Source organism: Vombatus ursinus, unplaced genomic scaffold (assembly GCF_900497805.2).
Source record: "Vombatus ursinus unplaced genomic scaffold, bare-nosed wombat genome assembly UNPS02014798.1, whole genome shotgun sequence".
In the NCBI taxonomy this organism is placed as follows: Eukaryota; Metazoa; Chordata; class Mammalia; order Diprotodontia; family Vombatidae; genus Vombatus; species Vombatus ursinus.
Window position 1 is genome coordinate 77,391,218 of NW_020954576.1, and position 19,703 is coordinate 77,410,920.

Sequence of the window (19,703 nt, forward strand, 5' to 3'; positions counted from 1 at the left end):
CATTCTATACCCTGCCGCCAAAGTGATTTTCCTTAAGTGCCAATCTGATCATGTGGCTTCCCTACTCAATCAACTCAAATGGCTCCTTTTTGCCTCCTGGGATCAAATATAAACTTCTCTGTTTAGCTTTTAAAACCCTACACAATCTGGTCCCAATCTATCTTTCCAGCCTCATTGAGCATTACTCTCCTTCCTTCACTCCATAGTGCAATCAAATTGGCCTTCTCTTTCTTTTCCTCTACATGACATTCTATTTCCTATCTCTGAACCTTTGGACTTGCCTTCCACATGCCTGGAATGCACTCTCTTCTAATCTCTGCCTCATACCATCCTTCTCTTCTTTTAAAATGCAGTTCAGGCACCATATTCTTACAAAAAAATTTTTTTCTAGATCAAACTGTTAATGCCTTCCCTTCAAACTAAGTTGTATTTTATTCTTTTCTATTAAATTGTATTTATTCGCTTCTATTTATGATGCTTATTTGTGTGTGTGTGTGTGTGTGTGTGTGTGTATGTTATATGCAGAGAGAGGGAGAGAGGGAGGGGGAGAGGGAGGGAGAGAGAGGGAGGGGGGATGGAAGGGGAGGGGGAGAGGGATAGAGAGAGAGAGAGAGAAATTATTGCTGTTCGGTCATTTTAGTCACGTCCAATTCTTCATGATGCCATTTGGAGTTTTCTAGGTAATAGTACTGGATTTGCCTTTCCTCCTCCAGCTCATTTTACAGATGAGGAAACTGAAGTAAACAGGGCTAAGTGACTTGCCCAGAGTCACATAGCTAGTAAATATCTGAGGCCAGATTTGAACTCAGGAAGGTGAATATTTCTGACTTCAGAGCCAGTATTCTATTCATTGCACCATCTAGCTGCATATACATTTACATGTATGTATGTAAATATATGTGTGTACATATATGTACGTATGTTGTACTATGTGTATGCATGTGTATACATATAATATATGTATACACACATGCACAGAAGTTATATCTATAACAAGTTTTATATATTATATATACACATATATGTGTATGTATATGTGTATATACATATAGAAATAGATACATATATGTGTATACATATACAGATAGAGATATAGATACAGAAACAGATATAGACATAGATATAAACTTGTACAAATGAGAATGTAAGTTCCCTGAGAATAGAGATCATATCTTTCTTTCTATCCCCAGCAGCTAGCACAGTGCCTGGCATAGAGCACCTGCTTAATAAATACATGTTGATTGATAATTTCTTCATAGAACAACCCTAACAGACACATTCTAGCTGAAGAACCAAAACAAATTTGAAACTCTTGAGTAATTTTCTTTAATTTTACTATAGTGGATATAGCACAGTAGACAAGAGTGCTGGGCCTGGAGTTAGGAAGACCCGAGTTCGAATTCTGCCTAAGATACTTACTAGCTACGGGACCCTGGGCAAATCACTTAATCTCTATTTGCCTTAGTTTCTTCAACTGTAAAATGGAAGTAATAATAGCACCTATCTCACAGGATTGGTGTAAAGATCTAATGAGATAATCATTGCAAAGAACTTAGCATAGTACCTGGCACATAGCAGGCACTATCTGAACACTCATCTTCCTCCCCTTCCCCTAATTACCTAGCAAAGAATCAAAAAGTCAAACTAACAAGGACTCACAAATGAAGATGACCTCACCTCACATAAGTATACAGGAGGCACACCTGAACATAGCTTTACTATTTCCATCTTTATGCAGAGAGTTTTCATCAACCATTAAACACTAGGACAGGGGTGGGGAACCTCCTACCTCGAGGCCACATGTGACCCTCTAGGTCCTCAAGTGCAGTCCTTTGACTGAACCTAAACTTCACAGAAAAAATTCCCTTAATAAAAGGATTTGTTCTGTAAAAGTTAGACTCAGTCAAAAGACCGCATTAGAGGATCAAGAATGCCACGTGTGGTCTTGAGGCTACAGGTTCCCCACCCCTGCACTAGGATGATAAATTGCAAGCCTTAGATGAGGGATACTGTGAGACTCAAATCAGATAATGGATATAAGCCATTATCCAAACTTCTAAGAACTAAATAAATGCCAATTATCATTATCATTTTTAACCTGTAGACACTAGGCCTCCAGTCTGCTGACTTATTTCCCTTAGCCTTCTATTGATTGCTCTACTGTTAAGCTCAAGCAATGTTTATACAGCAATAAAGAGGTTGGTGGTAAATGTTTAACAACCAGGCTGGGGTAAAAAAAAAAATGCATGGACACATACTCTTAAATTAATTTAATCTGAATTATTAACACTTTCAATCAACAAAATAACAAATCAAATCCTGATTTATAGTGATTGATGATTTCTGAGGTATAATAACACTCATATTTTAATAATTTAAGCTAGTTAGAGCTGGCTCCAGCACACACCTGCTTTAAACTCTCTTCCAGTTAGAATCGTCTTCAAAATCAAATGCAAGCCAATCTTCTCTTAAGATTCTCAACACATGTGCAATTAAACATCATTCTGAAGCAAGGCGTATAGCTTCTAGTGAAATGAACAAAAGAGTGTGGCTTCCTCCATTATTACTGCTTGGGGTATGGTATTCTAGAAACTGACTTATTAAATCACACTGTTAAGTGCTTACTAATGTGGGATTAATTTTCTACCCATCAAAAATGAATCAAGTCATTCCACAACTAAGCATAAAATGTAAACCCAAGCACATGATTCACATTTCTAAAGAGGTTTGTAATTATCAACATAAAATAGAGCTGCTCTCTGCTAATACAGTACTTTTTAAAAGTGTGTAAACTACAATTTGATGCAATGCCCAGCTGCTAATTTTGCTCAGCAATTAGCTCAATTAGAAGTGCACACATTAATGAATCAAATGAAATCCAGCAGAGGTGAAATAAAGCTCGTTGAATTTGATTGAAATTGGTTTGCTGACTATCACCAGTATCAACTCTTTCTTTCTTTTCATTTTTTTGGGGGGGTTGTTTGTTTGGAGAACTCCTTTTAGGCCATCTCTGAACTGACTGATATGATCACCCCCTGTGAGGCACACAGTGAGACCATAAAGGGATTCTATTGACTCCTATAAACCAGGTACCTATTTGGTTTATAGCTTCACTTCACACAGATGAATTATCTCCATTTTAAAGAGACTGGAAATGAGGAAGGGAAAAATAAAGCCACTTTGGCTAAAACTCTTTGCTCCAGAGTGTTAGAGAATATAGAAAACCCAGCAGAGGTTAGCTCTGTCCCTTCAACTTCCTATAATTCAGTAGCTTCCACTTTATGATGCAGAAAAAAAGAAAATAAAACAATCTCCCTAAGCTACCACTGGAAGCTTCAATCTGCCTTTGATAAAGTAGCCTTTCAACAAATGTTCCTTGGATGAATTTTCAATGAATATGGCAGCCACTTACATGGGAAACTGCCAGTGGTACTATGTACGAGAGTTGCTGGGATGCTTTAATGGCAAAAGGAAGAGACTCAAGATTTCTCCCCTCTCTCTTCCCTCCGGTGTAACTAAGCCCTATCTATTCATCATGTTCCCAATGAAATAAAAGGATACTGGTTGCAAGATCCAAAGATACCCTGCTCTATTTAAGCCCTGCTGTACCAAGCCTTGAAAAAACAAATCAAGCAATGGTCATAAAACTGACCCTGTGGGTGAGGGGCACAGAGAGACTCAGTGTTACAAATAGCCTGCCCTCAAGGACCTCAAATATACCCAGAATCCCATAGCCGGCTTCCCTACAATAAACGCTATACTAAACCAAACCAGCAAACCAAAGCTCTGGCCCCCTAAGGTGTGCACATTTTATGCTACCAACTCACAACTATTATATCAATTTCCCCCCAAGTGCTTTCGCCTCCTGTTCATTACCATTCATAGCTCAGCTTGTCAGTTTAATCCTGTGCGACTTTTTAGATATCCTCAATAATTACACTGTTTAATGCTTTACCTTTAGGTAGAGATAAACAGAGCCATTTAAATGCATTCTTCCAGGCCACCTCAGATTCCTATATATGCTTCACACAGATACACACTCGAGCATACACGCACGCGCGTACGCACACACGCACACGTGCACACATACACACACACGAGCTAGTCTTATTTCATCTGGTAATATTTTTCATCTCACTTGCTATTTTCCCATTATCTTCTACAGTAAATCTGACCATGGCATTATTATGGATGCCACAGTAAACAGCTAATATATGTTGTACACACATGTGCTCTTATAATGAATCAAAATGACATACCCCTCCACCCTACCTGGCTTCCTCCATTCTTTCTAATCACATAATGGCCATTTTTCTTTATTGCTCTACAGAAAGAAAGTGACATAATAAAGATGGCTTCTTCACAAAAATGGCACAAAAAAATTCCAGATGCAATACCTTATCAGCAAGAGATATTTATGTGGTTGCCAAAATTTGTCAGAAGTAAGGCTAAAAGGTTTGTGATACAAATGATATGGTAATACTGTGTTTGTTATATGTAGCTCTTCCTAACCTGTGATTATTACTTTAATCACCAAATTAAATTTGGCACAAACAAAACAGGTAAGATTTCACATGGACTTATATTTCTTGAGTGCTTTCTATGGATATAGTACTACTTTTAAAATTCTTGCTCCACCCCATCACCCCAAGAAAAAATATTTTTCCGGCTCTATCAAAGTATATAATCTAAAAACAAAACACATGAGAAATGAGATAAGGGAAATATTTCAGTTATTTTTAACTTTTTATGTGTTTCCATGGGAAAAAGATAGAGTAGATGGGGTGTTTTTATTTCTTGTTTCTCCTCTTACTGAGGCCCACAAACAAATCAGCTCTTATACCCAATACCTTCTTCTTGTGTCTGAAGACCTCTAGTGAAGGAAAAGACCTCCTTCACAGGGGTTAAAGAGAAGGTTCTGGGAACAAATGAGGTTTCCAAGGAAACTACCATTTAGATAAGAGAAGACAGAAATAGAGAAGAGAACTTGGAAGACAAAGGAAGGATAAAGTCACCTAGCAGAAAAAATTAAAAGAAAATCAGAGAAGAAAAAAGTCCTAGAAGAAAAACCAGTCCCACAGCACCTGAAAAGCCAACAAAAAGGGAGGGAAGGAGCTACTATATATGGCCATTATTATGTAAGGCTGAGATCAATACTATCCCACTCAATTTCAGTCTTGATACCTTAATGAGGTGAGATGTCTCAAACAATCAGTCATCCATGGGCCTTAGACTAATTAGACTAAATTAGAGGCTCTGATTTAGAATACTGTTGCACAACAATCATACCCACACAGGCTGAGGAAACTTGGCCACACCTCAATGGTTTTCCATAAATTATCAATCAGTTGGAGGATTTAATTTCCTGAAATTGGAGCAAGTATGGCTTTCCAGTACATCCCTGAGGAGGAACCATGGAAGGAGGAAGAGGAGAAGGGGCAGAAAGGAAATACTTTGGCTTTGGCCAGTTCTCCTTCCTTCCCCTCCTTTATCCAGAGAAGACCTTTCAAGCTTCAAAGGGTCCAGAGGAAGCTGAATTTCCCAACTCCACATCAGTGTCTTTGACACATTATGGTATTACAAGGAGTGCAATAAAGAAAATACATTATGCCTTAGGGAAACTTATGAACACCCCACAAATGAGAGAAAAGAACTTCCAGAAACCAGAAGCAATGATTCACTCCTTTTGTACTAAGCTTGAAAACCACCTTTCCCTGTATGGTGTATGCACTTCTGAGTGAGTGTGTCACAAACCTCTGAGGGGATAATATATTCAAACTTTTCTTAAGGGGCAACCTTAGTAAATATACTTTCCTGAAAACTATTTAAGGCTGGCTGACTCATTGATTCTCAAACGATAATCTTAGTGTGCACACCAGCAGGGACATATGTCAAAGGTATTAAAAATTACTCCGGAGCTCTCCAGGGCACCTTAGAAACTTGAGGGAAAGATATAACCATGCTCTGGGGATCTGACTCATCTATGAGAGTGGGAATTGGAATAAGTATCCTCAGAGCTTACAAGGGCCATAAGTAGCAACAAGGACAATGAAAACCAAGTTACAGATTATCACAAAAGAATGAGAAAAGAAGAGTAAGGCACTTGAGGAGAAAACACAGCATCATCTATACAAATCATGTCAGACAAACCATAGCAATATTAAGTCATAAAGTACAGCTTTACAAATTCATTCATTCTTCATTCACTCTACTGGCCAATGAATGAATCCATAAATATTTACTAATACATCAGGTGTCAGGAACTATGCAAGTAGTTATACCTACAAAAACAAAATTCTTAAAGTCCCTGCCTTCATGGAATTTACATTCTTTGGAGAAAACAAAATGTACACATATGAGTCAACATAAAATACATTCAAGGCAAATAAATACAAGGTAATTTGAAAGGGAAACATTGGTAACTGAGAGAATCAGGAAAAGATTCATGTAGGAAGTGGTGCTTGAGCTGAACTTTGAAGGAGGCAACATTCAATGACAGTCAAGTCAAAAGGCATTTATGAAACTCCTATATATCAAATACTACACTTAAGCTCTGAGAATATAAAGAAAGGCAAAAAAACAGTCCCTGCTCTCAGGGAGCTCACAATCTATAGTGGAAACAAACAAAATACAGACCAATTTATAATTGGAGATAATCTCAGAGAGAAGGCACTAAGGTTAAAGAGGATCGGTAAAAGTTTGATGCAAGGAGAGAAACTTTGTCTGAGACTTGAGGAAAGCCAGAGAAGTCATTAAGTGGAGATAAGGGTTGGGGAGTTCTGGACACAGGGGACAGCCAGTGAAAAATTACGGAATCTGGAGATAGGATGTCTTTTGAGAACAACAGCAAGGAGTCCAAGGTCAATGGATCACACAGTGTATAGGGGGTAGAAAGGACCTTTGGGATCATCTAGTCCAAAATAATTCATTTTAAAGATCAGGAGACTGAATCCGTGAGTGGTAGAATGGAATGAGCAATATGCTGTAATAAATATGGATTCAAAGTCAAATGACATGAGTTATAGTCAGAACTCTGCTACCTAATACCTAGAAAATCCTGGCTCAGCCTCTCTGGGCCTTAAGTTGATTCATTAGTAAAACTGAAGGTCTTTGATGATCTTTAAGGACCCTTCCAGGTCTAAAATTCTATTCATCCTATGGCCCAGGGTCACAGAGCTAACAGGAGAAAATGCAGAACTAAAATCCCCCAGTGCCTGACTCTAGCCTTGAAGAATACTCTTTCAGAGGACATGACAACATAATAGGAAAATCACTGGGAAGAGTTCACATAACTTAGAATGAAGTGGGGGGAGGGAAGGTCTTACAGGTAGCAAGGAGATGCAAGAGTATATAAAAAAGGAAGAATGATGTAAGAGGAATAAATCACGCTGAAGTAGACTTTCTAATCAAATTAAAAGAAGAGGCATTTTATTAGACAGTAATTGCATTTATTATAAAGCGATTAAGCATAAAGTTAACCAGAAAGGTCATGTTGAAAATTAATTAAATACCTTTTAAAGAGTTCCAGAATAAGTTTCAAAGAATTTAATGTAGTAGAAAGGAGGATGAGATATTCATAAGCCACAGGAAACAAAAAATGGAAGAATTAAGTATCCAAAATGCTTTGCTTATCTATGAAGCGAAGTCAAGATTTTTCAACTATACCTGACATTCTGAGCCACAATATCTGGCAACTTTGCATTGAGAACATCGAAGCAGCTTTTCTTTCCTGTTGAAAAAACAAACAAAGCCTATATTAGGATATGAAAGAGTTACATATTCTCCAATTACCTGAACGTAACTCAAATGACAAAAGCAAAGTCGCATCAGTCAGGCAAATGAGTAAGCGAAGACATCACCCTGTGATGTCATTGGTCCTCTTGAAAAATGAAGGACAACCAACAACAACCGGCCAGTCAATAAGTATTTATTGAGCACCTACTATGTCCCAGGCACTGTGCTAAGCTCTGGGGATACCAAGAAAGGCAAAAGACAGTTCCTGCCCTCAAGGAGCTCACTGCCTAGAGGGGGGAACATGTAAACAACTATTTACAAACAAGAAATAGACTGGATAATAGGGGATATAATATAATATGTAATGTAGGGGATAATCAACAATAGGAAGGCACCAGCATCACTTTGATGGGTCTTGGTTTCCTTTGTCCTGCCAGATCCCAGGTCTCCATGACACTTCCCATCTTCTCTCCTCCCTCTTCAGGAGAAGTGTCTTCTCCTCCCCTACTTCCAGCTCCCCTTTATCTGCCTTTTCCTATTAAAATGGAAGCTCCATTAGGGTAAGAAATGTCTTGCTTGTTTTATTTGTATCCCCAGGCTTAACAAAATGCCTGGAATATTTCTGTTGCTGTTCGCCATTTCAGTCATGTCCAACTCTTCCTGACCTCCATTTGGAATTTCCTTGGCAAGTAAGCACTTAACAAATGCTTTATCTATCTATCGATTTGAAAAATGATCTTTCCTTCCTCAGAGCTCTCCTATAGGACTATTCCAATAGCTCCTGCCTCTCCCCTCTCCAATAGACATCCTCCACACAGCTGCCAAATTTGCATTGCTAAAGCACATGTCTGATTATGTCCTTCCCCTGCTCAAAAAGCTTCAGGGTCTTCCTGAAATACAAACTTCTCCGTTCAGCATTTAAAGCCTTTCACGATCCGACTTGTCTTCTTTCCAGACTTACAGAACATTTTCCTTTTTTACACACTATGTTTCAGACAAACCAGCCTACTTGCATGTAGCCTTTGTTATACATGATTTTCATCTCTCCATTCTCTGCCTCTGTACAGGCTGGCCATGTCCAACGAACAGGATGCACTCTCTCCTCATCTCTGCTACCTCATACATGCTATTGCCTCAAAGGCAAGTTCCTCCCTTTCAGATGTATGCATAATAAGCACTTTATTAATCAATGGGTTCTCTGGAGTTTTACTTTTTAATTTCTTAATGATCGTTCCCCAAAGTAGTCTGGAATCATCAGTCATCTTGTACAGCTGCCTGAGAATTAAGACAATGGCAAATGACTTCTGTCCACTGCAGACTGAAGCCAAGGAAGTTCTATCTCCTATCATTCACTGCCTCAACACCTGCTCGTCACAAGACCTCCCCAAAGAGAGCAAAGAAAGACGAGAAGGATCATATTACAAAAATACATTTATAGTAGGGTTGTTGTTGTTGTTTGTTTTTTGGGGTTTTTTTTGTAGTACAGAAGAACTAGAAAAGGAAGGGTTGGTTGCTACTGACAGAGCAGCAAGGGACTCAAGGTATAGAACAAGGCATACATTTTGGCCATGGACAACAGCAGGAGTATGTTTTTCTTAACTATGCGTACTTCTTCTTGGCCCCATCCCCCAGTTCAGGGCAAGTGCTACCTCATACATGAGGACTTTTCTGATCTTTGTACTCCACCTCCCCTCCACTGCTACTGTTCCCCTTCCAAAGTGATTTTGTATTCACTTTGTATATATTTCGCATTAGACTCATACATCTACATGCTGTTTCCACCAAAAGCTGTTAAGCCCACTGAAGGCAGGAAATGTTTTGTTTTTGTCTTTGTATCCCTTTGTATCCCTAGCACCTAGCACAGTTCTCTCCCTGTCCTCTACATTCTAGCTAACCTAGACAACTCACAAGTATCTCCCATCTCCAGGCCTCCGTATATATCGTTCTCCACGTCTGAAATTAATTTAAAGCACTGTTCAGGCGCTACTTTTTGCAAGAAGCCTTCCCAAATCCCCTACGTGTTAGTGCTTCTTCAGGCTTCAAATTACATTGTATCTACTTGTGTAGGGCAGCTAGGGGGCACAGTGGATTGAGTGCCAGACCAGGAGTTAGGAAGACTCATATTTCTGAGTTTAAAGCTGCGTGCTCCTGGACAAATCACTTTACCCTGTTTGTCTCAGTTTGCTCATCTGCAAAATGAGCTGAAGAAGGAAAAGGCAAACCACTCAGGGGCCTTAACCAAGAAAACCCCAAATGGGATCAGCAAGAGTTGGACACGACTGAAAAATAATTCCCCTCAATACCTCCCAAGTAACGAGCCTTTTAGAAGTCAGAGACTTTTTTTTATTTCTTTATCAGTGTATTCCAGACCTGAATAAACATGATATAGGCGCTTAAACATTTACTGAATTAAAATAAATTGAATTCCCCAAAATTATGTCCCCCAAATTAGTTGAATAACAGAAATGGAGAAAAAATATGAATTATTAAATGAAAAAAATAAGGTTCAGAATGATTAAAAATTAGGCTTTCTTTGAGACCATAGGGTGTGTACTCCATAATAAAGCTATAATCCCCACCAGTTATAAGTGCCTTCTTCACTACCATTTCTTCTTAAGGAAAAAAAATGTATTTACTCTAAAAAATATGGTTGAAAATTCAAAATTCTGAAGGTAGAAAAACATGATATTTGCTGTCACTTCCAGACCTTCGCTATCACCGTCACAATGCAAGACCTTTTGATGCTAGCCTTCTGGTGAAGGGGCTCTCTACTTAAGTAGGTAAGACAAGGCAAAAATGCTCATTGTTACTTAAAAAATTATCTTCTATTATATGAGATGAGAGAAATGATTATTAAATAACTAATTGTTAATATTGGGAAAACACAGAATTTCTGAAACCTTATTCTCTAACTAAGCCAAGCCAGCATTTCAAAAACATTTCTAATAATGATATTGGATTAACTTTCTCCTCAATCTCTTTGGACCCCACCTAGGTGAGGAAGCCCAGGTTTGGGTGGGGATAAATTCTTTGATTAGATTGCCCAAGGCTGGGGGTGGTTTGGAAGCAAATGACAAGATCACAGTCACTCCCTCAGTTCCTCATTAGAATAGGTCCACCTCTCAATATAATACTCATCCTCTCTCATAACTTATTAACCAATGAGTCAATTGCCTCTCTCAGGAACACCCAGTCTTCCAAGGGCACAAAAGTGTTGAGTGAGTTCCATGAGGGGTCTTTAGCACTGGAGAATGTCAGTGACCCTTTTTATTCATTATATGCTGTGTGATTAATAAAATGATTAATTACCCAGAAACTGTATCTCTTGAACTTTTTAAACGTCACAGAGATGAAAAAGAAATCTCTCCTGAGTGAAAATATAATATAATCAGAATAATTTGGGAAAAGCCTCCTAAATGAATGTTTTAGTCAACAATCTGTCTTAGAATAGAGGCCATTTTTACATTTATGTAATTGGGACAAGGGTCTTCCCAGTGGCAGCAGGAATGTCACAAACAACAGGAAGTTCTGACTCTCTCCCACCTCAGTGTTTCTAATGACAACTGGGTGTGTGCGTGTGACCCAAGTCTCAAAAAGAATCAACAAGAGATGTTAAGGAGGTAAGTGCTTGAAGGGGAGGATAAAAATCAATTCCTGTACCCTGAGGCAGAAAAGATGAGAATGAAATTTTAAATGACTAACTGGACCATAAGTAGCACTAGGAATTCAGGGACGTGTTAACAGCTCTTTCAGAATGTCAGCACCTAGTCCAACATGCCTCCCACTGGCACATAAGAAGGACACTTAAGGGAGCAGCCAAAACCTCATAATGGCCATTCTCAAAGGAAGGTCCCTAACTCTTACCCTTTCGTTGTTGGTCACTCTTGTCCTACTCTTCAAGACCCCACATGGGATTTCCTTGGCAAAGATACTGGAGTGCTTTGTCATTTCCTTCTCCAATGGATTAAGGAAAACAAAGGCTATGTGACTTGCCCAGGATTACAAAGCTGGTGAGTGTCTTGGGCAAAATTTGAACTCAGGTCTTCTTGATTCCAAGCCCATAGCTTTACCCACAGTGCCACCTATCTGCCTCCAACCCTTATCCTATGAATTCCAATTCTAGTAATATATCATTCTAGTAGAAGCAACTACATTCCATTCATAGCTTTCCTGCCTCAGGGTATAAGCATTATGTCTCTCCCCACATATATACAGTGAGTTGGCAACTGGAAATAAACATTGCTGGCCCCTTCCCTCAACTTAATCATCAACAAATTCCATCATCTTCACCCCTTCCCCCACCCACCCTTTTACACAAGACAAGGGGCCTGACAATTCAAATTATTTAGAGAATCAGATAAGTAAGCCTCACTAAGGAACTAGAAACACTGGGTAAAGGGGGGAGGAGAGATGTTGGGGCCCTCAATGCTAGCAACCAATGCCAGCAATTCTGCCTACCAAAGTGAAAATGTTCTCATTACCTGCAAACTGGCAAACATGATAACTAGGACAATTGTGCTGTCTTTGAATGGAATTAAGGACTGAGGGAAATCTTATAAAAACATACCTTAATTCAAAAAGTTCACATACAATCTCTATTTGAAAATGAACTTTTAAAAGCAGTTTCTAGTTACCATACTGTGATATAAACATAGTACAACATGATTTTAAGATCCTAATTTAAAAAAAAAAGGCAAAATTAGCTTTCTTCATCTTATGATACCAGAGGTTGTTGAAATAGCTGTTTGTATTTATGATCCTGCCATCACAGCATCATATGCTGCTCACAACCGATTAACACTGACACCATAACCAAGACAGATTCCATCATTCTAGATTCTCTTCCCAAGGCCTGTCACTAGAACTTAGTTCTTATTAACTTGGTTCCACAATGAATGAAGTGTTCTTTTTTCTTACTACTGATGTACAGATTCAAGATGGCTTGTGGAAAAACCAGAGACGAGCACGGTAAGAGTGATGTTTCATTCTCCCTCTAACTCACACACCTCTAATTTGCTGCATCGATGAATTTTAACATAGAAATTGAGCAATGCAAATAGCACGATGATTCAAAACACTTAAATAATTTACTTCCCATTTAATGTATAATATAAGTTCTTTAAAATGAGTTATTCATACAGTTTTGGCTTATTTTTATGCATTAAGCTACTAAGTAATGCAAATTTAAATTTTCCAATTTTAAAAAAATGATCAACTGAACCCAAGAGAAAAGAGATGTCAGGATTGGAAGTGGCTGCAACCAAGAAGAGATAAAAAGAGAATAGCGTGGGAGAAGCAGATACCTTTCAGTGCTTAGCACAGTGCCTGGTAGATAGTAGGTGCTTAATAAAGGTTTATTGAGTAAATGAATGAATTCTACAGCCCTATTTAAAAAGTCTCAGGGCAAGTGCTGGTCAAGTGAAATTTAGTGACAGGGAACAAACAATGAAATGAAAAAGGAAAGTTAGATGTTATTGTGATTTAAAGAAAGTGACAGAAATAGAAAAAGGCAGACAGAAAGGCCATTTTAACTGATTGTGATATGGAAGACACTGATGTATTGTGCTTGGCCCTAAAGGGCAAGCTTAGAAGTGATTGGAAGTTACAGGAAGGCAGATGTCAGCTGAATATATGATATAAGGCAGAACTTTCTCACAATTAGAGCTGACCAGTAATGGACTGGGTGTGAAGTCATCAGCTCTCTATCATAAAAGGTATTTGGACAGAGGTTGGAAGATCTCTGCAGATCCCTGCAGTAGGAAAAGGCATGACAAGATCATCTCTGAGTCGTCTTCCCTGCCTGTTAAGTTGAGGCAGTTTCATTAAATAAACCAAACTCCAAACTCATTTTGTCCAAAGATGACATAACTTGAGAACGCAGCAGCAAGGTAAGGGGCAGGGAGACTGGGGTCTTCTTCTGAGTCTCAAAGGCAAAGGAAATACTTTAAATGCTGCATTTCATATTTTCACACATTGCCACAATCTTTCTCTTTGCAATAATGCTCATGTCAGTGTATTCCCTGGATTAGAACCCCTAAAGGAAAAGCAATAAAAAAAAAAATTAAGGTAGTTTTATTACTAGAATAGGAAAATGAGATTAAATTTTTCATTAAAATATCCATGCCACTAAAAGGTATGCAACAATATCCTATTTCCTTATATTCGAGGAGATAAACAGCCTACGTCTGAACCAGAGTAAGTAAGATCTTAAAGGAAATAAAACAAAAAAAGGCAAGCTACAAAAGGATCCCCTGTTATTTGTTCAAACAGTCCTTGATGTGCTGGAGTACGTCAATGACAGAGACAAAATTCTCTGGTTGCTCAGTGTCTCAGGTAGAGCAGATAATAGTGAGTGACCAAAATAAGTTTGCTCCCAATGATAGGTTATACCAGGGGTGGGGAACCCTTGGCCTCGAGGCCTCATGTGGTCCTCTAGGTCTTCAAGTGTGGCCCTTTCACTGAATCCAAACTTCACAGAACAAATCCCCTTAATAAAAGGATATGTTCTGTAAAATTTGGACTCCGTCAGAATGCCATACCCAAGAACCTAGAAGGCCACATGTGGCCTCAAGGCTGCAGGTTCCCTATCCCTGAGTTATACCATGATCAATTTCACCAGCTCTCCAAAATGAGCAAAATGTGGGGAGGAAAATAAGAATTCAGGGGGAAAAGATGTATATAGTTACCCTGCTGGGATTAAGGGTACCCTTTAACACATATTAAACCTGAGACCTCTCCACCATCTCTGAAGAGGTTATAGAATATGGGCATGGAACACTGCACATAATGTCAGACTTTTCTGGTGTGTTGGTTAGTTCTGCTAAACTACTTCTCCTTACCTTCTCTCCTCTTTTGATTTTCATAATTATACTGAATGGCTCCCTAGCAGGACACATTGGGACACATATGTAGTATAAAAACAAATAGTTATCAGTTAAAAGCAAAAGATATCAATAAAAATTCTTTTAAAAACACAAATCTACACACACAAAAATACATAAGGTATGCTGCCCAATTTTCCAGGTAATAAGCTAAGGTAACCTATGTCCTCTACAAAATAAGTAGCCCTTCTTGAGAATCCCTCTTCAAATCAAGATCATGCTAAGATGATGACCAATAGTGAGGCAGAAAGGAAAATGTGAAATAGAATTCAGAGGGATCCTAGGTAATTCCCACCGTGGCAGATGCTGCCTAATGCAAAAGTCATTTAAAACTCCACAAAGCGAGAATAAACCCATCCATGTAAGCAAAGCCTATAGAGAGCATCCCCAGATTAAATAGTTAGCCTTTGGCAGAGGGAATGGGTGGTAGCTGAATCTTCCTTTCCTAAATGAGATTCCTTAATTCCCCTCAATTCATCCACTGCTCTTTTCCCCACAATCCCAATGTTTCTAGAGTCATAAGATTATAGATGTTTCACAGAATCATAAGATCACAGATTTAGAATTGGAAAGGACCTTGGAGGTCCTTACAGATGACTAAACTGAGGCTCAGAAATGTTAAATGACTTGACTAGGGTCATCTAGCAGGTAAGTGCCAGAAGGAGGAACTGAATCCAGATTTTTTTCTGGCTTGTAGTCTAGCACTCTATACCCTACCCTACAACAAATTGTCTCTCTCAGTCAGAGCTCCTATTGTCAGAGCTGTCATCACTAATGGTGGTGGATTGGAGTATCAAATGTGAGGCCCACAGGGGATAGCAAAATTCCAAGTCGGGACTGACCCAGATCACAACGTAACTGGGAGCAACCTTGGTGATGCAGTCGATAGAATGCCAGCCCTGGAGTAAGGAGGACCCGAGTTCAAACTCACCCTCACACCCTTACTAGCTGTGTGACACTGGGCAAATCACTTAACTCTCATTGCCTCAAAAAATTGGGAAATGTTTAACAAAATAAATAGATATACAATATATGTTAATTTGTGGTTTTCTAAATTAATATGCACAGTCAAGGATCTGTTTCTATTTGAGTTTCACAACAATGGATTAGAGATAAAATGGTCCTTGAAGACTACCAAGTTCAACACCTAACCTAGGAAGGATCCCTCTTTGACACATCCACACATCCTAACAGCCTAGCCTGGGGTGGTGGCTGAGGCTCCTGGAGACTCTATTAGACATGATTCTCCAGCACTGGAAGCCAGGATATATGGTGGCCCAGCATAGGCAAGGGTAGAACAGATAGATTAGGAGTACAGGAACTCTTACTCCTCGAGGCCCATTTGGACCGATGAGGAACTGCTTTACAATCAAAGCCAGCCCTGATAACTGGAACTCTGTGCCGTTGACCACTTATAGATGAAAAGGTCAATGTGAACTCTGGTTAAAGAGACTGATACCAACTTACTTAGGGACCTGATGGTATTTTCCACACTTGATGGACACCACATCGAGATTCTCCTTTCACATGCTATCACACTAAACTTCTTGAAAAAAATCTGAATCAGCAAAGAGGGATTATCAGCTGTATTTGTACTGCTTATCTCTAGCAGAGAAGAATCAAAGATTTAGAGCTGGAAGTAGGGGACTGCTGGGGTGATGAGAGCTGGTTGTTAAATGTTAAATGTGAGCATTTACACCCCAGAAATAGGTAACACTACAAATCAGGGCTTGACTGTTTTGTTAATTGTCTAGACTTGAGAAAGTGATAGGAAAAAAGGTTAATAACGCAGATTAAACTGAAAAGTGTGTGAACCTTTTTTTTTTTTCCTCCAAAAAACAAGTTGTCAAACATTTACCAGCATACCAATGGCTGGAGGAGACTGAGGTGGCCATCTTTCTCTACCCACTCATTTTACAATAGAGGAAACTGAGATCGAAAAGATGAAATGACTTGCCCAGGATCACAGAAGTAGTAAGTGGCAAGCTTCAAATTTGAACCCAGGTTCTCTGTCTCTAAAACCAGCACTCTCTCCTTACACAGTATTTCTTAGCCTAGATAGTTTTAAAAAGATGTTTAAAGAAGATATCTCTGCAATAAAGGCTCCAATAAGTATTTCCCAAAGAACCAGGATAATAAAATGTCCTAAGGAGAAAAGGGAAGGGAGGAATACTGTCTAGAGAAATGATAGACTGGCTCTCAAGATAAAAAGTTTTATATATGTAACCATGTGCTCTTTTCCCCATTTCAATAGACTGTTAAACTCCGTGTCAGTAGGGGCTGTTTCATTTTTGTCCTAGCACAGTGCCTGGCACATAGAAGGCATTTAACAAATGTTTCCTAAACTGAACTGAATTAATCAAAAAAATTTAAATAAATAAAGCTTAAATGTATTAGTATATTATGATATTAATATGAATTATTATTGATATTATTATTATTATATTATCATCAGAGATTTCAAATTGGAAGGGACTTTGGAGGTCATCTAGCCTAAACCTTTCATTTTTACAGATTAGGAAACTGAGGCTCAGAAATGGTAACTGACTTAACTAGGGTCATCTAGCTAGTAAATGTCAGAGGTAGAATTCGAATCCAGGAAAAAAAAAGTCCAAAAAGAAAAAAAAACAAAACAAAGAATCATATTTTTAATCTTCTTTTCAAATATCTTTGACACTTCATAATCCCAATCCAACTAGAATTGTTATTGTCATCTAACTAAATATATGGTCATTTTCTTGTGGAGTTTTATGAAAGTGGAATGAGGCAGTTATTACCTAAAAGAAAGATGTGCTTTTCTATCCCAAGATGGTGCAATTATCAGGGACCAAATTAAATACAAAGAAAAATGCCACGCCTAATGATCTCCATTTGCCATAAACATGCAAAGAATTGAATAGCATATAGGGATTTTTCATTCCTGTTTGAAGGTAGTAATTATGTTGTTGTGGGCCCAAAGGCCTTTTTAATATTAAAGAGATACATCTCCACTATACATCTCTGTATCTTTTTTTTTTTTAAAGAAACCCACGGATGGGATTTAAAATACTTTAGATTTAGGTCTAAGAAAAGTAGATTTGATTATGTGCCATCTTTGTCTGGATGAAAAGGCCAATGTAAACTCTGGCCATTTGTTTTCCACTTCATTTTCCAAAATATAAATTACTATACTTTGTACATAGCACCAGGAAATGAAATTTTACTGATATAAGATATAACTTAGAGTCAAGATACCTGTATACAATTAGACCATTAACTAATTACAGTAGACATCAAAATTAATACTAAATTAGAAGAATGAACAAAACTGAGAGGACACTGCAAACAACTGCAACAGCTTCAACCTGAACTATTGAATGAGGTGTTGATGTCAAAAACTGACAGACAAAAAAAGGCAAAGATATTGACCTTGACTATCACTGTTTCCTATACAAGTTTAACTGAAACAAAAGTCATTACAATGAAAAGGCCAAGGAAGGAGAGATGGGAACTAAAGGCAACAATTAGTTTAGAATGCAAATACTCTTACAAAATACAATGGAGAATGATGATAGAAGATCTTACAGGATCACCTCATTAAAAAAAGTGAAAAGTAGTGGAGGCACAAATAAGTCTAAGAAAAGCTCAGTGGGAGAACTTAGTATTTGCTGATTACAAAAAAGTATTTGATTCAGTAAAGCAAAATTCAGCTTTAAGGTTCTCTTCCAACAAGGAATTTCTCATAGTTGTAGTAAGGTCATAAAATATTCTTTTATGAACACAACTATAGACAAAACTTTTTCAATGACATTTTGATTATGAACATCAAGTAAGGCATAAAACAGGGATTCTAAAAAGAAAAGGAAGAATACTGACATAGAAATGATAGGCTGGCACTCAAGATGAAATGCCTTATGTATATGAATGTGTGCTTTTTTCCCTCCCTATTCCAATAGAATGTGAGCTCCTTATGGTCAGGGATCCCTTCTGGCTATCATGAAAGATGTCCTGTTTAAGTTCCAAAGAGAAAAAGAACTACCTACAGGTGGTAAAATCCTTCAGACACTTCTATTTGTAGATTATATTCTGCTGATTACATCAAACCCTCAAATGTTACCAGGTTTTTTAAATGAGATTCATGAATATTTAAAGGAGATTGGCTTAACAATACATACAAGAAAAACTAAATGGATCAAACATTCCTGTTGTCCAGAATGACAAACAGATAGCTGGAAGACCAGTCCACTGAGTTAGTACATATATCAGGGAGAGGGGCACTGCAGATGGACATTGAACTGGGCCTGTAATTGAACAGAACAGAGAAAACTGCTTTGCATTTAGGAAACTTCATAGTAGTACTTTTAATGATTCCCCCAAAGATCCAGTACTATATGGTTGCAATCTTGGAACGCCACAGTCTTCAAAGAATCAAAATTTTCGGTAAGAACAATGGAAAGATATTTAGTGGATTTAAGTAGGCTGTAGCATATTTCCAATGATGACCTAGATACAAATACCTAATTCTACATTCAGCACACAGTAGGTGCTGAGAAAATGTCCATCAAATGAATTTGTTTTGTTCATTACTCATGCGAATCAGTCTTCCTGAATATATCAATAAAAGACGATAACCTTCTCTAAAGGCATACCAAAAAGAGTGACTCTCAAATACCCAAATGAATTTGGGGCCTATTTGACATAAGTATTCCCAAATGGTATAGTGTGCCTCAAATCCAAGAAGACTTGGGTTCAAGTCTTGCCTCTGATCAAATACTGACTTTGCAACATTGGGCAAGTAATGTAACATTTTGGTGCTCTACGCAACTCCATAAGCCTACCTTTAAGAGAAGGTGTTGCCCTGAATTGGTAGATGAAATTCTTCATGAGATGCTCCCTATTCCAGTGAAATCACAGGTTCAGTCCCTAGCCCTAGGCACTCAAACAATGCAGATCATAACCCATCCATACCTTCCCATTAGGGTACTGGAGGGCTTCCTAGATTTCTTTCTTTTTTTTTTAAATTAATTTATTTTAATTTATCAACAATCATTTCCATATGCTTTTGAGTTAAAAAATTTTCTCCCCCTTCCTCCCTACCACCCTCCCCAA

General features: G+C 38.2%; 1 protein-coding gene across 1 annotated transcript in view; it reads right to left on the minus strand.

Moving 5' to 3' along the window:
* LOC114049838 (histone-lysine N-methyltransferase SMYD3-like) overlaps positions 1-19,703 on the minus strand; it is a 1,050,735-nt gene that overhangs the window by 867,375 nt on the left and 163,657 nt on the right. The window contains exon 2 of the mRNA XM_027871264.1: positions 7,666-7,729. Within this exon, the coding sequence (XP_027727065.1) occupies positions 7,666-7,729 (64 nt within the window). The remainder of the gene's footprint in view (positions 1-7,665; positions 7,730-19,703) is intronic.